This window comes from Pleurodeles waltl, chromosome 2_2 (assembly GCF_031143425.1).
Source record: "Pleurodeles waltl isolate 20211129_DDA chromosome 2_2, aPleWal1.hap1.20221129, whole genome shotgun sequence".
Classification (NCBI taxonomy): Eukaryota; Metazoa; Chordata; class Amphibia; order Caudata; family Salamandridae; genus Pleurodeles; species Pleurodeles waltl.
In genome coordinates, this window is record NC_090439.1 from 988,833,653 (window position 1) to 988,854,630 (window position 20,978).

At 44.1% G+C, this 20,978-nt stretch overlaps 1 protein-coding gene across 10 annotated transcripts in view; it reads right to left on the reverse strand.

Moving 5' to 3' along the window:
- The window catches only part of ZHX1 (zinc fingers and homeoboxes 1), a 178,077-nt gene that overhangs the window by 11,341 nt on the left and 145,758 nt on the right, over positions 1-20,978 (reverse strand). For 8 of the 10 annotated variants that reach the window (XM_069220694.1, XM_069220700.1, XM_069220697.1 and 5 more), the window contains one exon: positions 16,967-19,846. In XM_069220694.1, coding sequence (XP_069076795.1) covers positions 16,970-19,627 — 2,658 coding nt within the window. In that variant the 5' untranslated portion in view covers positions 19,628-19,846 and the 3' untranslated portion in view covers positions 16,967-16,969. Of the gene's footprint in view, positions 1-5,742; positions 5,784-16,966; positions 19,847-20,978 lie in introns of all 10 variants that reach the window. The other 2 variants (XM_069220704.1, XM_069220703.1) reach the window with 1 other exon arrangement.

Genomic DNA, 20,978 nt, shown 5'->3' on the forward strand with positions numbered 1-20,978 from the left:
GATTGGCGCACAGTGCAGTGGCGTAGAGTATAGTGGAATAGAGTGCATTGGTGTAGAGTGGTGCAGAGTGGTGCAGAGTAGAGTGGCGTAGAGTGACAGAGTGCAGTGGTGCAGAGTGCAGTGGTGGAGAGTAAAGTGACGTAGAGTGCACTGGCATAGAGTAGAGTGGGACAGAGTAGACAGGCATAGAGTGGATTGGCGGATAGTATAGTGGAATAGAGTGCATTGGCGTAGAGTGCCACAGAGTACAGTGGCGTAGAGTTCAGTGTTGCAGAGTGAAGTGTCAGAGTGCAATGGTGTAGAGTGCGTAGAGCGCATTGCTGTAGAGTGCGGTGGTGTAAAGTGGTGGAGTGTAAAGTGACGCAAAGTGCAATGGAGTAGAGTGGTGACGTGTGTCACAGAGTAGCGTAGAGTACTCTGTTTCAGTGTAGACTGGCATAGAGTGCAGAGGTGTACAGTGTATTGGTTTTGAGTAAAGTGAAGTGACGCAGAATGCAGTGGCATAGAGAAGCATAGAGTGCAGGGGGGCGGAGTGGTGCAGGATAGTTTGCAGTGGTGTACAGTGCAGTGGTTCATAGAGTACAGTGGTGTAGAGTACAGTGGTGTAGAGTACAGAGGCGTAGAGTACAGTGGTGCATAGTACAGTAGAGTAGTGTAGAGTAAAGGAGGAGTGGTACATAGAGCGGAGTGGTGTGATGGAGAGAGGTGCAGAGTCAAGTGGTGTAGTGTGGAGTGGTGCAGAGTAGAGGGAAATGGGGTAAAGTGGAGTATGCATGGTGTGGCAATGTACTGCTGTTACAGACAACACATTTTCAACTGAATTGACCATTACATTTACACAGACATACAGATTTACTGATAAAATATACACAAACGATAATATGTGGAAATGTCATCATTTAGTGCACTCATTTGCTTTGGTTGTATTCAAATATTTGGTTCCACTACACTTCAGAATTACCAAAAACTGTGCTTCATTTGTGCTTTCCAGATTCTGAAATATCTATGCAGTTCATTTACAGACATTTAAATTTTGTTTTGTGCAGGGAAAAGTTAAACATCGTACAGCACACTCAGAGTAGCCAGCTAGAAAAAATAACATCTTACAGCCTTTTTGTCTCACACTGGTATCCAGCAGGATTGCCACATAAATCCTCTGTGTTTGAAGTCAGAGAAAGAAAAGTAAACATCAAGCTCCCTGGAAGACACAGCCTGATATTTGACCTCTGCCTCTGAATGCACAACAAATGTGATAAAATGAGAAAAATATTTAAAGGCCTCTTTACAGAAATTCAGTACTGGTGGAAAAATAAAGCAAACATGGTTTGGGCAAGGGAAGGGGCGTACTCAAGCTGGACAGTCTAAAACAAATAAAGCAAGCAAATAGAAAGCCAGAAGAATGCATTCCCAGGGAAGCTTTCCAAAGGTCACCAAGATGTTGATGGAAAACCAGACCGCTGTGCTGTCTGGTAGCAGGCCTCGAAAAATCATAAAAATGTTACTCGACCTGCAGGTCGAGTAACTTGAATAATTTACTCTACCATACATGTAATGTACTTGACCCATAAACTCTGTAAACATTAAATGTTAATATTATTAAATTTTTTGGTACTAAATTAGTCATTCTAGGATTGAAACGTATGAACATAAAATCACCCCATTTTTAGGTCTCTGCTAGACAGGGAATGCGCTATTTCAAAGAGACATGTTTTCAATCTGTGTGCTTCGGCCCGCTCATAGGCTTACCACTTGCTCGCTCCATTATTGCTCTCATATCCTTTGACCCCTTTTGTCAATGGCATGCATGCGTCATGCCTCTTCTTATGTTTAGCCTTCCTCTAGATCGTGGGCCAAGAGATGGTGTTCATCCACTGCACCTGTTTTCGTGGCTACTTTGCATTTGAACACTCCACACAAGTGGTTGAGTTTTCACTCACTCCGTCCTCTTTTCCTGTTGCTCTTTCCCCACTACCACACACACCCCATCTCAACCCCAGCCAGATTTCCCTCACATCCGAACACTGCTTTATCTGTGCAGGAAAACTTTATAATACATACGGTATATTTTCTTCTCACTTGTTTCACAACACTGAATTTATAGGACGCATTATTAAGTGTTGCCATCATTATATAAATTCATTTACATGACATTCATTTATAGTGCTCCTTTCCAAAGATTACATGTAAAATGCCAGTTCTGTGTTAACCTTAATCTGAAGATATTTTTTGGTGCTTATTCGGGAAGCAGTAGAGCCCATAGTGCCGTCTGGTAACCAAATATGAAACGTGTGATACGCCAGCATAAGGAATGTCATTGCCGGCTCCTTCTTGTAGGCTTCAGTTTACATGATTTCCAACAATTGCCTTATTTTTTTCCCCTGGCTCAAAGTAGTCGTAAATACAGAAGCTGGAAGTTCAGCATATTCTATAAGTATTTCAGCAGCACGCTTCTCCCTAGGCACAGACTATTTTGTTTGGCACGCTTAAGGGAAAGTTCGCTTTACAAATGTTCAGTCACACTTGCATTGGGTCATCGGTGTCTGTAGCATTTAAGATCATAGCCCTCTGACAAAATAAAACTGCAAATTTTTTCAAAAATGTTATTGAGAGTTACTTCTTAGATGACCCACAAGGTTGCATAACTTGATATTTATTTGGCAGGTTTCAGAATACGCATAACACAAAAAATATTGAAATACCCTAATATACATGGTTGAAAAACAACAACATTGTCAAAGACAGTAGCATTTGCATCATCGAGACCTACTGGCTTTGCCAATGCTAGTTTTTGGTAAGCTTTTAGCTCACTGAACTACTCCCGGAGATAAGTGTACCATTGAGACCTGAATGACCAGTTTGGTTTTGATTTACTCGGAGCCATTTCACCCTAGCCCCGGGGCACTTGAATGGAACATTGCATTACTTGTTTTAAATAAACTAATTTTGATCATGTTGGCTAACCAATCCTGTGCTAGAACACAAGGACTCATTCCCCTTGTGTTAAGTCAGCCTTTTCTGAAAGCCAGGATATTTTGCAAATTTTTCTGAAATTTGCCAGAACAGATGGTGAAGAAACGGGACACTACTAACAAATTCGGGAGGTTTGGTCATGGACACCCTACTTTTAAGGTAACATCTGGAACATGCGCTGTATGAACGCCCCTGCCTCTACCCAATCACATCCTAAGTATTTAGCAGAACAATCCAAACGCACATCTTTAAATGGCGCAGCTGGAGAACAAAACTCCTGTATTGACTCTGCATTACTGCACATAGTATAGGCTAGGGCACAGGAAATCACACACCTTCGCATCACAGCGCCAACCAAACCTAGACAGGGGATACTTGCCCCCTTAGCATGCCAGACACTCTGCACTGGTTTCGCATGCAACGTAGCTTAATTTTGGGGTCGAGCAAATGTCCATGCCAGGTGTCTGACAGAGATGATGTGCAGGAGTCTCTGCTACGTGACTGCCTAAAACTGAAGATCTCTCGCTTCAGATGTTGGACAGAGATCATCCAGAAGCTGTGCACACCTCTACTCTCATTCATGATGCTTGATGTCAGACAGTGAACAGCTAGAACCACTGACTTTGGAACTTGGGGATAGAGTCTCAGCAATGGGCTCAACATTGTGTGGCTCTGGGCAAATTACTTGATCTTCCGATGCCAACAAATAATGAATGCATCCTTGTGTAATGCAACTAGTGCTCGTGTAAAGTGCTCCAATGCCTTCAGGTCGAGTTTGCGCTATGTAAAAACAACAAAATAAAGTCGTAGGCTTTCATGAAGCAAGTTGGGGCAAAGGCATGTAGCCTCCTGGCTCATTTATTGTGCCTCTCTGTTTACTAGGTGTTTCGTTACCATCGCTGACCCACGGAGCATACACCAGCTTTAGGAAACAACATAATGGAGGGAGCAGACAGAGCCAGCTACAAAATGTGCACTCTATAGAGTGGCTCAAAAGAAGAAAAAAAATGCTCCTAAAAGCATGAGCAGTGCAAGGACACAAGTGCTTGGGCCATGCTCTAGGGAAGGGTCACAAGCAACAAGAGGGGAGTGCTGACCACATAGCTGACCAGCAGGAATCAAGCAATTGAGAGTGGCTTTGAAGCCAACCAATGGCAAGTAAAGGGCGGCCTCCCATTCCACTAAAAGTAACCAAAATGTCTAGAAGAAGCAGCACATGAGCTGTCTAGGCGAGACCTGTAGTCTCCTGTAGGGCAAAGGGTGTAGTCCTGAGGAACTCTACAAAATACTGGGCAGAAGAAACTGCAAAAGGTACATAGTGCTTTTGCTTCTTAACAAAATATTTGATCCAGTCCAAGTCACTGCCTGGCTGCCCACACAAGTGGCAGGAGAATGGAGTGCAAAACATTGCTGAATGTTGCAGAAAGACCCAGAAGAACTAGCACATTTGATCCTCTATAATCAAAAATTAAACATAGGCTGTCTAAGGCAGCTATAAGAACAAATTGCATCCCAGGAGGCGGGCAAATGCATACACAAGCTGAATTCAAGAAATAACTTCTCTGAAAATGGGTTGACAGCTGGGTGCCTACTGTAGACTCATTGACCCTGAAGATCAAGAGGGAGGGATAACCGGAGTAAACCAAGGGGGGCTAAGCAAAAAGTGATTGCACAGGATGACACAAGTCTGGTCTTGATAAGAAGGAACTGACCATGTCCAGAACAAAAAAAATATGTAGAAATGGTTTACTGAGGACAGCGAACCTACCTCCCGGGCACAGTGGTCTAATCACTGCAGAGCTGTGCAGTTGTCCATGATGGTCAATTAATTGGTAGAGGATTATGTTTTGTTAAGTTAGCTCTCAGGTACAACCTGAGCTCACTTGCATCCAATTTATGTTTACTAATAAAACAAACCTCAACGAGAGAACAGCAATTGAATGTTAGAGCAGTCATCCAAGCTTGTCTGAAGCCTGTTTGAAGTACCAGGACAGGCTACTTGAGAAGGCACCAATGTAAAGAGTTTGAGATGCTGACTAATCACTGACCGAATAGGATGGAGCTAGGTATTCTTGTCTCTCCTATAGGTGATGTTGCAAAGTGACCCATTCTGTGTAGTCACCTCTATTTTTTTGGGCATCACCAGCTGATCATTTTGGACATTAACACTGAAACACTGCTATCTAATTCAAACTGTATGTGTTCTAACCCCTAAAACAAAGTCAAAATTGACTTAATTGACTTAAAACCCCATTTGGTATATTTAATTTTGCTATAAATTCACCTTATATGGTGTAACAACTGCACTTATGGCATGTACAATGAAACATTACATGTGGACTGAAGTACTATATTTTGCCATGCAATCTGACTATGCAAACATGACAGGTTTCCACTGAGTTCTGCTCCCCCTGCAGCCTGCAAACTCATGTTTGCAGAAAAGACCTGTGAAAATATATGTTCTTACATATCTAAAAAAACTACTTTTAGGCACTAAATAAGTCACAAAGTAGGATGAAATGGTAAATGCTTCCAGTGAATAAATGACCAAAAGCTATTTTCACTGTATTTGGTTTATTTTCACTGTATTAGGTTTATCTGTTCTTATAGGAAATACTGGTAAATCGTCTTAAATCAGTATTTCTGTATTATAGAGTAGGAAATAGCAACATAAAAGTTTCAAGAACATTTCTTGTTTTAAAAAATCCAATTCATTAGTAAAGTCTCTAACTAGTGGGAAATATAACTTTCAAAAAAGGTATATTTACTTGCCTGAACCACCAATTCGTCTTATTCTGCAGCTGCAGACATACCTGTAATGAGATGTAATGAGTTGTGAAATTCCTTTCAAGAGCCACACAAACCACTTTGTCAGTAAGATCCGAATGGGCAGGCATGATCTATTTGAGCTCCGCAGAATATTTGGGGTGTGAGCTGCAGCTCGTCCTGTTGGCACAACAGTGTCAAATCCTGCATGACAAGACCGTGAAAGGCCCATGCAAACAGTCAACACTCTTGAAACGGATCCAGCAGGACGAGATCACAATTCCTGCATATCCTCTGTCTGCTTACTGGACGATCCTGCTTTGCCTTACTAGACTTCGATCTCATTTTCTGTTGAGGTCCAGGCCCATCTTCAAAATTAGATTTACTACTAGATGTAGGAGGACACCAATAATTTCCGAAGTACACTCCCCTACACATCCCCAGCAGATAGAGACTATGTTTAGTGACGCTGAAGACTTTGTCAATCTCGGAATTGTCTTGTCACATTTTAATATGGACCTGTTTGCAGTGAGGCAAACAGGAACTACAGACAATGTAAGTAGAACAGGGCATAAGAACATTTAATCCACTGGTCGGGGAGAGGGGCTTGGAGCATATTAGGTTGCCCTGAAATCAGGTGAACCCTACAATGCTTGACTCAGCCTTCCCCAGAACACTACTGGACTTAGGAAGTGACACCAGGTGAACTTGTGACCTGAGGAGTTTGGACACCCTTCCTCCTAAAATCCAAGGTTAGGCAACTCTCCAAGGACCGTAATGCTGATCCCTTAGGTGGCTCCGAGACCATAAAAATGCTGAAGAGGATATTCCTTTGAGAAATCTCAGTGGACCAGTGGCAAAAGGACTTGGACAAGACTTTGCTGTTGGACTCTGCCTGACCCTTGAGTGTCTCTAAGTGTCTCCCCTTGAGGTCCTGGGGGTCTTAGAAGTGTACTCCTGCAGTTGTTTGGTCACCAGAAGAACGTTTGCAACTTTTGAAATTTCTTTCTCCAGTGGTACCTGTCCGAAAAAGAATATGGAATTTGCTACAAGACAACCCTTAAACCTATGGGAACCTGGGTATGCACCAAATTTTATGGTACAATGATTTGCATAGGTATATATATATAAAAAAATGATAATACAATGAAAAGAGGACAAAAAAAGTCTCAAAGATGTCCAGCAAAAATGACAGCACATGTGTAGGAATCTAGCTTTTTATGCGATAGGTCAATACCGTGTAAAAGGTTCAGTAATTCCCCAGTGAGTCGACAGGGATTGCTATGCAATCCCAACGTGCTCTTTTTAGAGGTAGTGTGGTCGAGCAGCCTTAGGCTAAACACAGAGGAGTGCAAGACATCCACAAATACACTATTGTCAATAAACTAGCCACACTATTCACAAAGGAGATGCACATCAATTCATAAAAATAGCAAGTATCTTTATATATGTTTAGGCATCAGAAAAAAATCGTTCAGGTAAGTTTGTTTTAAATAGGACTTCTTTTCACCTTAAAAAGTGGACACAGTGCAATTTATGAGTTCTGCAATGTTATTGTATGGGAGGAAAAACAAGTTCTGCAAACAGGTAGAGTACAGCAACTTACAAGACCAATCTCCAGGAGTTAAGGTCAGCAGTGGGCAAGGTCCAAGGCAGCACCATCAGTACACCACCAGCGGCACGGGGGCAGCCGGGTGCAACACAGTGTCAGGTGCCCAGTGCGTTTCAAAGGAGATTGGTCACTACGAAGAGGCTGCAGGCTCTGGTCAGGAGGCCAGTTGGGCTGAACCAACAGCGGGGCTAAGGCCTCACGATGCTCAGGAACAGGTAGGAACCTTTTGTCCTCTTCTCCACGGCTCAGGGGCAACGGGTGCAGAGGTGTCCTTAGGTGTTGGTTTTCCTTACCAGTGCCGTCGTGGTAGAGTGGGGTCTGCATACAGAGGATGCAGGCGTTACTGGGAAGTCCAGGAGGGCTGAAACCACAATAGACACTGACTTGGAGGGCTGGGGAACCTTGTTGACACTGGTGGTCCACTTCAACTCTGGTTGGAGACGGCGAGTGGAGTGGTGACTTTGGGTGTCAGGTTTTGGCGGTTCCAGAGGCTTCAGAGTCCCTTCTTTGGAATTTGCGGATAACAGGTCCACTGTTCACAGGATGTTTTGAGTCTTTTTCAAAGGCAGGCAGTCCACCCGGATCTCTGGAGTCACAACTGTACGACGAGTCGACTTTGGTGAAGATTTCGTCGAGGGATGCAGACAGGTCGGCGGGGTTGGTACTAGGTCAGCTGATGCTTTTCTGGCTCTTCAGTGTCCTTAGTCTTCTTAGGTCATCAGTATCTGCTTCTCTGGTGCCAGGAGCTCCCTTAAATATTGAATTTAGGGGCGTTAGTGGTGTGTAGGGTAGCATCCAATGGGCTTATTGTCTGACTTTGTGATGGCTCTTAAGTGTGCCAAAGTGAGCTTCCTAACTGGGAACACAGTGCTGCCTATCTACCGTTTAGGACACAAACACCTGATTACATAGACTACATAGTCTGCTTTACAAGTAAGTCTGATCTTGTATTTGTCTCTCCTATCTGGTACCTCGAAGTTGGTCACAGTTGTACTATATTCGCAAGCCTTGCAGGTCATACAAGAGAAGAAACCACCTACTGTATTGCCTCAGCTGATCTCTTTAGTCTCTTCTAAATGGTTTCTCACAAGTAGGTCTCTCAACGTTGTTGCCTTTCAAAATGTAAACTGGGGGCTAGGTCCCAAAAAAGGTCATACAATGCTGTCATTCAATAGAAAGTCCCAGTGTTTCAACATCTTATTCTCTAGTAATTTAGACTTTTCAGAGAATGTAGTGATGAAGCTCCTTAATTTTTGTCTGACTCAAATCTACTGTTTCTTTAACAGCTGTGTATTTTTGATGTGAAAATAAGACCCTCCCTACATAATACCCTGACTTTATTTTCTGCAATTTTAAGTACTCTTAGGCAGTAGCCTCTTGCTTTCAACCCTACTATGATGTTATTTTTTATCTGTCTCATATGTTTCAGGTATACTGCAATTCCTCTTAAATGTTAACTAGTTATTTTTGTTGAAATCTGCAAATGATACAGCGACTTATGTGCTAAGTGCAGTGAATCCATAATATTGCAGTAAACACAACTGCAACAGAATCACATCATTCCACTGGCCATGACAAATATCCATTTTTCACCAAAAATCTATTCCTAAAATGTAAACAAAACCTAAGCATTCTAATTTTATTCACTTTTCACTGTTAGCAGCACCTGAAGGGAACTGCTTCAACAATCTATCATTTAGAGATAGAATGTGTTTTTTACAACTTAAATGTAATTTTTTCCAACATTCTACAATCTTAGCTACACAGACATTGTCTCAGACAACCAAACACTGTAGCGCAGCATTTCTCTTACTGTTCCCAATAAACATTTTCTTGTTTGAAAAAGTATTTTTTCAAGCTATGTACACCACAATAAACAAGTAAAATAAAAGATGTGCGCACTGGCTAATGTTGGTTATGGTCATAATTACACCTCAGGGCTCTGGTGACATTTGTAAACCACTTGGACCTCGGATTTGTGATTTATGTTACTAGAACCCTTTGGAAGCAGTAGTGGCCCATATTACAAGGTTACACGCTAAGAGCCCTCCATAATAACACACACACATAGATAGTACCAACATAGGTACAGAATAATCACAGCTTACAGTAATACTTTTTTTTAAACATAAGTGTAGACTATTTTAGGGTGTGTGGCTTGTCGGCCGAACACTGCGGACACTTAGTTCATCTGCTCCACTTCGGCCTGTATTTTATCCTGACTCCTCGGCCATCATGGGTCACAGCTAACCGAAGGACAGTGCACTCTCAGCCTGCTGACACCCAGAGAAGGATCCCCTGTGGCGCAGGGGGCTCTGCGGCCGACGGGAGGGCCAGAGTCAGAGCAGTAGCTGTGCGGCCCGGCGGGGCTATGGCCATGGGCTGCAGTGTGCACTGTTAAAGGCACCGATTGGCAGGGGACTCTGAGGTGGCGGTACCTCAGATGAGCAGGTTACTTCTTTCCTGAGCGTGCCCCAAGACTTGGGGGTAGAGCTGGGCTCGGACTAATGAAGACCCTCAAGATCCCGGCCCGCCTTGTGGCAGTGGCGGGGGAGGGCTGTGGCCTGGGCTGCTGAAACTTGCGGCTGACTGCAGGCATCAGAGAAGCTGAACCTGGCTGTGAGAGCACCCTTTTTCCAGACCCACCACTGTGGCAGGTAAATGGTGCTGGTGCCTGAGCTGGGATCTGGGCCCCAGGGCCTGACTGGGAAATCACATGCCACTTCACTGATCAAGAGCACACTAAGAAAATGTCTGAGTTGGCCAAATGAGTTGCAGTGCGGCCTTCGAGAGAAAAGGTTGCTCCCGCTGGTCTGGGGCCTAACCGCAGTGAGGGCTAGCACCGCACCTTCGGAACTGGAGACCTGCTGAGGGACACACCCGTTCTGGAGTGTTTGACTTAGAGATGTCTGTGCCTGGTGCCTCAGTGTGATAACAACGGCAGAGGGGAGGAAGGGGGCAGGTCCTAACTGGAGAGCAAGGTCAATTAGAGCTGGGAGTCCGGGGCAAATTTTTGTGCTCGACCCAGGTTTCCAAGTGAGAGGGGCTGGCCGGGACCTGCCAGCCCCCCACTGTGCAGACATCAAACCCCTGGGGCGGCAATGAAGGTGAGAACCTGACACCCAGCCCGAGTGTAGGCGAGACTGGGACTGAGAAGTCTGGGCGCCTGTCCACACCCAAGAGGGGCCCAAGCCTTGACTTTGGTGCAACGAGATTGGAGGTTCTCATCACTGATAGTGGGAGTAGCAGGGTTAAGCTATGGAGTCTGAGAGCCCTGATCGTGCAGTGTTAACTTTCTGCCCCCCTGGGTGGCTGGTGCTGTGGGCCAGATTGTGGAGGAGGGCCATGGGAGGTCCTGAGAGTTAAGTGGATAGGTCTGTCCTTCGCAACAGAACTATGGACCGGTCTGTCGCGAACTGGCCTGTAGGAATTTATTGGCTGAGAGGCCCACCCACTGGACAGCATGCAGGAGCAGGGACTTACTGAGGCTAAGCTTTGATGTCTGGCAACAACGGAGTGTCTGTTTTGCTTGACAACATGTTGGAGACCCTAAGTGATATCCACATTTAGAGACACATTGGTGCCACATAGGTGCAAAGGCCATGTTGATGATCTAGATAGACTGATACCAATTCTGACAGACATTGCTAGGCCCATCCCTCAGTCCTGCCTCTCCGACCAGTAGTGCTGGAAGTAACACCATAGGATTGACTCCCCGTTGATCAGAATATGGGGAAATCTAAGACACAACAGTTGGACATTCCAGTGGGGGTGTCGGGCCAAGACCAATTATTCAAGCAGAGGAGGGTGGTCCTTAGGGAACGGCTCCTTTGCTACAAGCACAATTTGACAATATTCTTAGTTCCGTTGCAGACACAAAAACTGCCCTCCAACAGGATATTGGTGCTGTTTCAGTGGGACTGGGACTACTGAGGGCAGACCACCACAAACTTGCTGACAGGGTAAAGGATGTGGAGTCAGGCCTTGAAGCGGTATGCTCAGCCCACTTGGAATTAATGTGGCAAGTCACTGAGTTGACATTTAGAGTGAGTATACTAGAACAGATTGGACGATGCCAAAGGCTGCAACCAGCAAAATAATGTCTGCATAGCAGGACACCCTGAAGGCACTGAGGGCAGCAATATAGTTGCCTATCCTGAACAATGGCTTTAGGCAGCAGTTGACCCTGGATGTTCGACACCCCTTCTTCGCACTTTGCCCTCCTGGCAGACCGCCCCACCCGACTGCTGCGAAGCTCCTGCTTTTTAGAGATAGGGACACCGTCGCACAGAGGGCCCGGGAGGATGGCCCGTTTAATGTTGGCAACAGCAAAGTGAACTCTTTCCAGACTACACAGCCACTGTACAGGCTAAGAGGACTTCATATATGGAAGTGAAAAGTGCACTTCTGGAGGCGGGGATCCAATACTCTGTGATGTTCCAGGCAAAACTGAAGATTATGCTGGAAGGCAAAACCCAGTTTTGCGAGGACCCCTAAGTGGCAGGGGACTTGTTAGACATGTACACAGCAGGATCAGCCCGCTTTGGGTCCCACGGGGAGTCGGAGCGGAATGCCTGTGGACCCAAGAAAAGATCACAGAAGGCCAGGACCAAGAATGCACCTAAGAAACTAACCAGGATGGAGACAGAGAGGGAGAAGTCAGCAGCTCTACAGGCAGCGGCGGACATCACATAAAAGACTGGGTCCAGAATCAGTGTTGGACAAGCAGTCGACAGATTTAGAATCAGAAGAATCGGACTGCCACAGAAAGAACTGTCTTTGGTCGAAGCCCCCAACCCCCCAGGTAGTGGAAGAACTATTTTGATGCTGAGACGCACAGGAGCAAAGCACACAAGGTTTGGGAAAAGCCATATATATGCAATGGGGCATAACGGAACATGAAAGGTGAGGTACCCTTTTCCTTGGCTGCTTTAAGCCCCAACTGCAACAACTGGAACAGTCCATAACTGGGAATTACCTATGTCATAGATTGACAAGGTGTTGAAATAACAGCCAAGATTAACCCGACAGATGGCCGACATTAGGCCAAAGTAGATCCCTGCACCTTTGTTTTTCTTTCCTCTAGCACCCCCCGCAACCCCCAACTACCCCACTTCACTTGACCCACTGTAGGAGTCTGGTGGAGTAAGACTTATGACTGTTTTTTTGTTACTGTATGTTTCGGTGGCTGGCAGCCCTGTGCTGCTCTGGGCATGGGGAATTAATTGACAGGGTATGCTTTGTTTTTCTGTCTCTGGGACACTGCAACTGGGAGGGCAAGGGATGGCCTCATACAGGGTCTAGATGGGAGTGGTAAATGTTACAAGCACCCCAATGGCTAATAAGAACACAGGGCTAATATGCATGCACTGGAATGTGCGAGGAACGGGAACTGCAACCAAATGCCATAACATTCACAGATATATGAAACGCAGAGGGGTACACATTGCTATGCTGCAGAAGACCCACCTTGCAGGAGTAGAGGTAGAAAGACTGCCGTAGATAGCAAGACCAGCTATACGCCACTTCCTACTCCTCATATGCTTGAGGTGTGCTATTATGGAAGAGAGCTGGCAAACACGGATTGATCCTGAAGGGAGATAAGTATTGGTGAAAGGTAGGTTACTGGGGAAACAATTAACACTAGGGAGTATATACGCAAACCATGATCAGGTGCCATTTTCCCTCATCCCTTTCAGCCTCACTGGGACAGCTAGTTAATGGGAACCTACTGGCGGGTAGGGATTATAACTGTCACTGATGTGGTTCTAGATCACTCCAAACCCCCTCTACCGGGGGCGCCGGCTCATACGATAGCAGCAGGCTTTAGGGAATGGCTCCAGCAATAGGAGCTGACAGATGTCTGGCGGACCCAACACAGCGAGGAACAAGGCTACTCTTTTTATTCCCCCATATATTTGTTACATACAAGTCTAGACAGATTTTTCTGTTTGAGCCAAATGAGTCGGTGTACCACCTTTACAGAATACTTAGATCGCACAATGTCAGACCACAGCCCTTTGCTTCTAGGGCTTCGACTGATGGAGGATAGACCTGTGATCCTGACATGGCACCTCCAACCAGTAGCACTGGCGGACTGATGCTACAGGGAGACATTCCACAGCCCAAGTCAGGGAATGGCATAGTGAGCCTTACTGGAGTAGTAGTAAGGCGCACTATGTCATTGTATGGGACAGGCTGTGGGTATCAGTAAAGAACTTAATGCAAAACTACACATCTGAGATGTCAAGCGTCACATGCATGACAACTCCTTAGGTCCAGATAATACTATACTCCGGCTCCTACTTGACACAAAGGAATGCTACAATACTATAATAGAAAAATTGAGATGCCACAATTACAAAACATACATAGCGAGAACAGATAGCAAAGAAGGCAAGTCAGGGAGGCTATTGGTGGAGCTAATCAGACCTAATTTGCGGGGTACCTCTATCATGCACCTGACATCAGTAACGGACATGCACATCCATACACCAGAGGGCATAAATAAAAAGTTCTTACAATACTATGAAACACTGTATAGTGAACCGGGTACCCTCCTGAACAACCTGTTGGACGAGTTCTTGACAAAGCTCTCTCTCCCAACACTAACACTGGAGGAGCAGGAAAGCTTAGGAGGCCCCATACCTACCCAGGAAATTAGATGGGCCATCAAGGATATGGCCACTGGCAAAACCCTTGGCCTGGATGGACTCCTAGCAGAGGTCTATGCCACTGATGGGGATTTACTGGCCCCTACACTGGAGGCTCTCTACGCTGAGTCCTTGAAGGTGGACTGCCTCCCCGATACCACACGAACTGCGATAGTTCCGCCCGCTGTCCATGCTTAACATGAACTTCAAAATCCTGAACGAAGTCCTAGCGTCCAGATTACTCCCCTATATGCAGACCATAATCCATAGAGGCTAGAATGGGTTCATTCCAAACCGAAAAACATCACTTAAACTTAGGAGACTCTACCATGTCCTATATCACCTGGAGGTCCGAAACCAGCCTGACTTAGTGCTTATATCAGTGGACCCTGAGGAGGCTGATTCAGTAAGATGGGTCTACCCGACAAAGGTTATGAGTAAACTGGGACTGGGCGAGGCCGGGGTTAAATGGATCACCTTGCTGTATTCCAGACTGACTGCAAGGGTGAAGACGGGTGCCACCATCTTCATCGCATTTGCTATTTCCAGAGGCACTAGACAGGGCTGCCCACTGCCACCACTACTATTCGCTTTGGCAATAGAACCGTTTTCGTAAATGTTCCGGCAGGAGGGGTGGGATGGCAGCATCACAGGAGATGGATATGAACATATTTCACTATATGCCGAGGACATTCTCCTTTATTTGCGGGGGTGCAGGAGACAATTAGACACCTTGACGACTTTGGGGCATTGTCAGGTCTAAAGGTTAACAGGGCCAAAACATACTTGTTCACTTGCATGCAGGCTGCCACTCGGCTACTGGAATTTCCAGAGGGACTTAGTTGGTCCCCGGTGACTTTCAAATACCTGGGGATTCACTTATATCACCAACTGGCGGACATGCATAAGCAAAATCTGGGCAGAGTATTTCGTTCACTATGTGCCTGTGTAGCATTCTGAAGATCTCTGCGCCTAACACTCATGGCTCGTATGTCGATCTCCAAAAGGGATCCCCCAGTTGTACTTCTTTTTTTGCAAACCTTCCCATCAAAGTTTCAGGGCATGGTTTAAACAGCCGGATGTCCTAACTCAGGAGCTGATATGGCATGGGGGGGGTAGACAGAGTGTCGCTTGAAGTGCTGAGATGACCGACCATACAGGGAGGACTCAGTCCCAGATTTTGAGCAGTACTACTTAGCAGCACAGCTGAAATGGGTGGCCATATGACTCAGCAACACCTGCAGCCACGTTTTAGATCTCCTGGGACTGACACCGCACCAGGGACTTTTTTAGCAAAACTGTTGCAGTCTAGGGTTTGGATCCCATAGATAAGCAGTCTTTTTACAGGTGGCACTGTATAGTTGGCCCTGTAGCGTCGTGAGGACACAGAGAGCATGGTTATATGCACCACCTATATCACCGGTGGGGCTGCCTCATGGATCCCCAGTCAGTTGCTTTACTGCAGCCCAGCTCCAGGCTTGGACAGCAGTTAGTGTGAAGGCAGTACGGGATTGCTTAAAGATAGGAACTCTTATCCGAATGGATGGGCTCTTGGAACAATATAAAGTGCCCAGGTGCTAGTGTTTGACATATAAGGCGTTGACAAGGATGTATATAAAATTGTGGGATGCAGGGAGAGAGGAACCCCCACAACACTCAGTCCTTCATCTATTATTAGTACTTGCTTCAGAGAGACAGGTGACATGGTTTTATAAAGCAGTGAACACAGGTCAGAGGCCACTGGAAGCACTTAGAGCTCGATGGATGGGCATTCTAGGCCATGAAATTCCCAATAGGGAGTGGGGCAGAATGCTCGCTTAGCCCCAGGAAACTTCTCGTAACTCAAGACTGAAATATATCCAGTTTGGTTTTCTGCGTAAGACGTACCTTACCCCGAACAGACTCCAACTGCAGGTGATAGACAGAGGAGAGTCCAGGAAATGCTTGAATTGGAAAGAGTTAGATGCAGATTTTACACACATGACTTGGGACTGCCTAACACTTGAGGCCTAATGGAACGCAGTTCTACATCGCCTTCAAGAGATGCTCAGACGCACTTTACCTTTCACAATAAACATATGTCTTATGGGGAACTTTCCTACACCGAAAAAAGCATAGAGTAGATACCAGATTTCTAAATCTGGCCCTCGCATTAGCTAAGCGCAGGATTGCACTAGTGTGAAAGTCTAGGCCTGGGCCGGTTGTAAATGCAATGGTGAGGGATGTCACAACCTGGGCTAGGGCTGAGTGGAACATACTGCAGCAAAAAGACGCCCGACGAATTTGGAGAAAACCTATTGCAGAGCTGTGGGAGGAAATACTAGAGAGCTGGGAATGTCTGAAAGGAACCGCAGGTCCCAATCATACGGATTCAGAGGACAGCGAAACAGACAGTGGGCAACAGAATACGAAGCCAGACAGAGTGGAAGAAAATACCCCACATGCCCAGGACTAATCCCTGGCCAAGGTGAGACCCCGCTCCCACCGGGCACAGATTTGTTCCTCATAGTTCACCCTCTAGACGAGTTACATAAACATTAACGGATGGACTACCTTCGCCTCCATCCCAAGACACTGTACCATACCCACTTCAGATACCAGCATACATTTTAGATAAAGAGGTCAATTGGCAAGACCCCCAATGGCTCCACACACTGTATCACATGGAAATTAGTTCCCAGAGACTTTATGTTTATATCTTTGTAATCATTGCTACGGTATATAGATTATCCCCCTTTGCAGAGACCAACTGGGTTATATGGAAAAAAAAAAAAAAAAAAAAAAAAAAAAAAAAAAGAACTGCTGGCATGAGGTTATTCCCAGAGACAAAATACAACTTTGATAGCATGTGTGGGCATTCTTGAAAATCGTTTTCATTACAGGCAAAATAAAGCTGCAGTCATGAAAAGTATTATCCATGCATGTTGTTTTTGCGAAGCATGCAAGTTAAATAATCAACACTTACGTATCAATCATCAGCCTTTGACAGTTTACGTCTAACATGTCTTGGAGGCTCCCAAGTGTCACTGTCCGTTTCTTCAACATCTTCATCTTCATCAACATCCTCGATTAAATCATCTTCATCCTCTTCATGGTCTTCATTTTCCTCAAACAGCTCCATACCAGACTCTTCTCTCCTTACTCTTTCTGCAAACCACTCTCTGACCTGTTCATAACCCATATGAGATTTGGCAACAAGTTCATCAAGATCCTGCTCATTAAGAAATTTGTGCTTTAAGTAATAATCTTTAAGTATTGCTTTTCCAGTCTTAAATTTTATTGCCAAGGATGCTCTATCCCATCGTGTCCTTCTAGTTCCTTTCGGCCTACCTCGAGGTCTTCCTCTTCCTCGGCCTCTGGGTCTTCCTCTTCCCCTTCTCCTGATACAGGTCTGGCCATTTTGAATATTTGCACCACCACACTGATAGTAATAGTACCATTTTAAGTTTCCATTTTTCCAGGAATATCTTGCATCCCCAAACCAGCTCACAATATCACTTCTTGGAATGCCAGATTCGTGTGCTATCTTGTCATATTCTTCACTGGTTGGCCACTGTGAACGAACAAATGCGGCTTTAAGCAGGTGCAACTGTTCAGGGGATTTTTTAGCAACTTTGGTCATAGAACCCTCAGACTTAATTGATAAGGATATACTGTCAGATGTTTTCTCTTCAGTGTCTTCTTTTGTGCCATCGTCATTTTCATTTACCTCCATTTCATCCTCCTCTTTAATTTCTTTGCCTTTCCTCTTTTCTGAAAACCAAGCATCAATTTCTCGTCTTGTGAGTTTAGTTAATGCCCTTAATTTGTTCATTTCTTCATCCACAGGCACAGGATTTTTAGCAAAACTCTCTTCAAGAGCCTGCAACTGTTCAGCAGTCTTTTCCTTAAACTTTTGTAGGGTAAAATCTGGAAAAGGATTCCAAGATTGCCTTCGCTGTGGAGTAACCATTGTAGGGGAGTCAGTCATTTCATCACTAGAATCAATCAGAATAGCACTGTTAGAGTCATTAATGAAATGGATGCCATGGTTACTTTTTGAATTCCTTTGGTTATACCTTGTGTCACTGAACCATTTTTTGATCTCTCCTTTTGTTAGACCGGTAACGTTTATGAGCCTATCAATCTCTGCATCAGAGGCAAATTGATTTTTCAGGTAACTGAGTTTCAGTGCATTTAATTGCTCTTTTGTTTTCTTTGAGCGCATACCAAAGGGATCAATATTTAGTTGTGAATTTTCAGCCTTCGACCGTGTAGGGGACTTTACAGGAGACATTTTTTTGGCTTCTAGTCGATGCTGTAAAGATGGAACATTGTTTTGTTGTAACTGTGTTTGATTTTGAACCCCAGATACTGTCAGAGCTATCGGCGCAGTTACTGGTAGAGAACCTGTGCCCGCGACTTGGGTGAGGACCAATCCTGGCTGACCAACAATCTGGCATGTTTGTAGAATGGAAGGCAGCCCATTGGCTGCAGAAGAGATGTGTGCCGGGAAAACAGTAATGGTCTGGGGTATCGTGTGCACTGTGCCATTAAACTGCTTTCTTCTTGCATCCTCTACTTCTTCAGGAGTCCAGCTTACACCGTGTTTTAGACGCTGAGCAGAAAACCATATTTTAGTTTGTTCCTCAGTACATTTAGCCTGAGCAGCAAGCAATGAGATTTCAGAAGCGGTAGGGTATGGAAATTTGTTATACGTGTTCAGCAAGAGTGCATTGCTATCTAAAGCGAGATTATATGATGGAATGCTATTTACTGGAATTAATACCTTTGAGACCAAGTTACAGTTTTGCTGTGCCTGCACAGTAGTTAGCATCTGCGCTAATCCTGGTGGAAAAACAGTTGCTGGTGTAACTATGGAGGCAGGTGTATCATGTGCATTTGTAACAACTGACTTGTATGTGTTTACAGACTCTGAAACTGCAGAGGTTGGTTCAACTAATGAATCCACACAGTCTTCTTTTAGGATGCTGTCAGTTTCCTTTTCATCAGGAATTTCCTCTACACTGTGAGATACAGTAATGCGTTTATTCTCAACTTTATTCTTCATCATTTTCATTATAGGGGTTTTGCTAATTGAAATTCCTGAAAAGGCAGCATCACCTGATGAGTCTTCAGAAACCACAGTATCAGATTTTTCAGAATTTTCTTCTTGGACAAAATTACTATCAAAAGTCTGCTTGCTGACAGTCTGCTCGAAAACAGTCTCGTTATTACGTTTAACCATAGCAAGTTTAAAATTCTCCTCACCAGAATGTGACTTGATGTTGTGCTCACTGAGCGCATCGTATCTTTTGGTCGTAAAGTTACATTCCACACAAGCATAGGAAGAATTTAGTACTATTGTGGGATGCTCAGAATCTACATGCAAAGTAAAAAGATTCAGTTCTGAAGTCTGAAATGAACAATATTTACATTCATAGCCACCTTCAACTTTATTATCCAGATTGTCTGCAGTAGCATTGCCTGGAGCATCTTCTTCACTTGACGTGCTCTCATATGCAATGGCCGCTGCTGGCGTAACCAGAGGCGGCACCTCATCTAACTCCTGGTGCCCTTCCAGATCGGGATCTGGCTCACTGGCAAGGACCATGCAAGGTGTTGTAGACTTTCTCCTACTTGCCATTCTGCGATGACAACAGTTTATAGCCAGGAAAATAAAAGTGTGGATAGCATGAGGAAAGTTGCTTTTTCAATTAAACATCCGTTTATTTTAGGCTTCCATTGTATGTTAGTTTTTTAAAATTATTTTCAGTATTTCAAAAAGAGGTTTTGTTGAAGTTAAAATATGATGCATTGCAATCCGGATGAAATGTTATTGAGAATGGAGGAAAGAGCCTAACACCTGCAGAAATAAAGAAACAAAATCAATGAAATCTAAAATTAATGGTTTCCAAGTCCTTCGTGGTGGTCTAAGCAATTTCAAAATGTAACCAATTGAAAAAAACGTTCTTTAAGTTGTAAACATTAGAAAAAGTTTCAAATTATGTCTGAAGCACACATCAAGTTGTAATAAATTAAATCAAAACCTAAGTCGTGATCTCTAAAAACATATTTATTAAACCATATATTTTAGTCATAACATCACAGATTTTTTTTTTATGTGATATATATATATATATATATATATATATATAGTGCATAGATGTTCAATAGGACAAACAGATCAGTAGTGTAAGTATAATAACCCAATGAACAGTATGAGATGGATCTGTTGCTGTTACAGGATAACAATATCCATATAAAATCATAAGCCGTTGTCCAAAAAGTCTAGGTAAAAATGAGCAGAAAACAATTTCTGAATGTTATGTTTTTTTAATTTTAAGTATGCAAGTGTTTTTGTAGACTCGACATTTTGAACAACTACACTTTGATGTATGTACACAAATAAACTGGCCCGATTCATACACATTCCTTTAAAAGTAAGAAATACGCACTTCATATATGCTGATAATTTGCATAGCAATCTAGATTCCGACAGATTTATAAAAATGGCCCAGGAATAAGATGAACATATACACAAATTGTATATTTCCATGTGCACTCCACTCCTTCATAACCTCGTTCCTAATTGTATGCCCCTAGGGCATACAAGTGACAGGAGTAAATTTAGCAGCCTCAGCATATGCAGAGAAGAAAAAGTAACTTACTTGTATTCTGCATCATAGGAATGTTCACTTAATCAGAAACGTTTGAATGACCTCCTTCTATCTGCATGAAACCAGAGCACTGTACCACACATATGTTGTTCATGCAAAACAACACAGGGTGTGAAAAATCCATCTGTCCTCAGGATAAAAGACATAACCAGGAAATATTCTATCAAGAGTGGATTTTTTATTTCTGAAAAGCCATTAGGTTCATCCTGATCAAATCTTAAAACTACATAACATCTTAGGTGCAAAGACATGTTAAAATGTGCAAAACGTGTCTAAAAATGTCACTGGATAGACTTCTAATGTAAGAGAGTTTCCCTT